Source organism: Buceros rhinoceros, unplaced genomic scaffold (assembly GCF_000710305.1).
Source record: "Buceros rhinoceros silvestris isolate BGI_N320 unplaced genomic scaffold, ASM71030v1 scaffold11469, whole genome shotgun sequence".
Lineage (NCBI taxonomy): Eukaryota > Metazoa > Chordata > Aves > Bucerotiformes > Bucerotidae > Buceros > Buceros rhinoceros.
Window position 1 is genome coordinate 67,739 of NW_010430978.1, and position 2,365 is coordinate 70,103.

The 2,365-nt window shown below is 53.8% G+C and overlaps 1 protein-coding gene across 2 annotated transcripts in view; it reads left to right on the top strand.

The window, feature by feature from the left end:
- The first annotated feature begins 471 nt into the window (after positions 1-471).
- Positions 472-2,365, top strand: part of LOC104499702 (ankyrin repeat and SAM domain-containing protein 1A-like) — a 22,496-nt gene continuing 20,602 nt past the window's right edge. For both annotated transcript variants that reach the window (XM_010143247.1, XM_010143246.1), the window contains exon 1: positions 472-675. In XM_010143247.1, coding sequence (XP_010141549.1) covers positions 472-675 — 204 coding nt within the window. The remainder of the gene's footprint in view (positions 676-2,365) is intronic.

Sequence of the window (2,365 nt, forward strand, 5' to 3'; positions counted from 1 at the left end):
CCCAGCTCTCTCCGCTGGCCCATGGAACGTGGTGCCGTGTCCAAAGCTGCGTGGATGAGAGGACCTGTGCGGCTCGGCACGCTCTGAGCGGCTCCGCTCCATCCCCTGGCACCCACGACTGGCTGGGAATGCCTCGGGGGAAAGTTTGCTGCCCTCCTCCTGCCCCCTTCCGATGAGCCAAGGAGTGGATCCACATCCCGGTGGGGTTGGGCTTCATGCGTTTGCCTGGCAAGGACCTCGCCCGAGCCCAGGAGGCAGTGCATGTGATGTCATGGTCCCAAGAGTGCCGCTAAACAGTTTGCCCGGGCAAGGTGTCTCTTGTTCTGAGTGTTAACTGGGATACAAACCAAACCCGGAGCCCACGGAAGCGCTGGAAGCTTGTCCGTGGTCTGTGCACACCAGAGGAATTGTCTGCCAGCTGATTTGTTGTACTCTGAGCATAATTTTTTGAGTTTCTTTATGGTAATGACTATGATGTGGCAATGCCATCTGTCTTCCTCAGAGTGCCGCTGCTACCGCCTTAACGGTTTTTCCCTTTTCAAGCGTCTGCCGATTCCTCTCTCGTCAGGTTCGCGGATGCTGGAGCAGAGCGTCGGGGAGTGGCTGGAGTCCATTGGCCTGCAGCAATACGAGAGTAAGCTGCTTTTGAACGGCTTTGATGATGTCCGCTTCCTGGTAAGTGGCTGGGTGGGACCCACGGGCTCGAACAAATGTGTGCGGTCAAACCTTTGCTTGTTATCGATCCCCCGTGTCCGCTGCAGAGCAGATCTGGGCTCTGCAGCCCAGCAGAACAGGCTTGGGGGGTGTGGAAGGTCAGAAGGAAGAAATGAGGGTTGGGTTGTGTCAGGGCCATTCATCTTCACATTTAATTCTGGTGTTATAGTGTTTTCACTATATTTTTGATAGAAAATCTTGTTTATTCTGCTCCATAAGTCTTTACTATCCCATTTACTCCAGTAATGGGAACTGAACTTCACTTGTGTTCTGAGGGAATCACTGAGCACTCTGTGTCCTGGACTGTGGAGGAGGTGGTAGACCTCTTGTTGGAAGTGTGCTTACCCTGAGCAGGCTGTCGATGAGCTGTACCTAATTGCCCTGACACTGTTGGCTCTGAAACCTAATGATGACAACACATTAATGCGTAAAGTCGAGGGATGTTTTAGTAACCAGTGTCTAGAAACTTAAAGCTGCGTAAAAATTGGATAATTCATATGGAACAATGGACTGCAAAGACAGAAAATCTTGGTGCTGCTTCTTCCTGCCTGGCTTCAAGAAATGTTTTTTGAGTGTGGGCTCCAAGTTTTGCAGATAAAGAATTTGTTAAAATGGATGTAAACCTTTGGAGAAGTCTGGTAGTGTGGATGGAGCAGAGGGGTGATACGCAGGAGGATTTGTGCTTGACAGCTGTATTGTGAGGGGGTTCAGCCCCCTGACAGCAGTGAGGGTGTGTGGGGCAGCTGGAGAAAAAAGGGGAGAGTGGATGGAGGGGCGAGGAGGTGCACGTGGGAGCAGTGTCTGTGGGGTACTTGAAGGCAGGATGTAATTACACCCTTAAAAAATGACCTGGTGAACCCCTTGCGCATGTCATGGGATCTGCAGGCACCCCTGTAAGCTGAACACCGTGGCAGCACCCAGCCATACCTCCTGGCCTCTGTGGCAAGTGGCTTATCCCCCTGTCTGCCCGTAGCCTGGCAGGGGCAGCGCTCCCCCAGAGAGCTGGATTTTACTGAGATTTATACACCTGCAGTAGAGGAACTGCTGGCGACAGACCGTGGTCTTGCCACACGCCCTTCGCCTCTGTCACATCCCGTCCTACAGCTGTGTGTGGCACCTTCCCCCTGCCCTGGGGAGGATTTGGGGTGAGCTGCACCCAGAGAAGCCCTGTGTGTCCTTGCCGGGCTCTGGCACCACCCGCCCTGCCACTTTCCAAGCGACTCCAGCACTCCCAGTGTCCAACAGTGTCCCACCCAGCTGGTCCCAACCCTCCAGTGTCACTGGGACCGCAGTGCTTCAGGCAGGTGCATTGAGCTCTGTGGAGGTTTCAGCATCCCTGCAAGCTGAGGCAGGGTCTGATGCAGCTTCTGGGGTGCTCTGGAGATGGTACAATGAATTTAAATGAATTAATCCCCCCCACATCCCTGCTGGGGATCCTCTGCTGAGAGATCTTTGACCTCTGTGGTGTCAGTGGGCTGCTCTCACTCCAGCCATTAGCAGATAAAACCGCCTTTACTCTGCCTGGCCCTGCATGACAAGGGTGGCGATAGACCTCTCGCAGCACAGAAGTTTAATAACGAGGGAAATTAACTTTCCGCTTGTCCCTAGAGAGGCGGGAGCTGGCGGCCGGGCGCAGGGAAGATTTTTGACT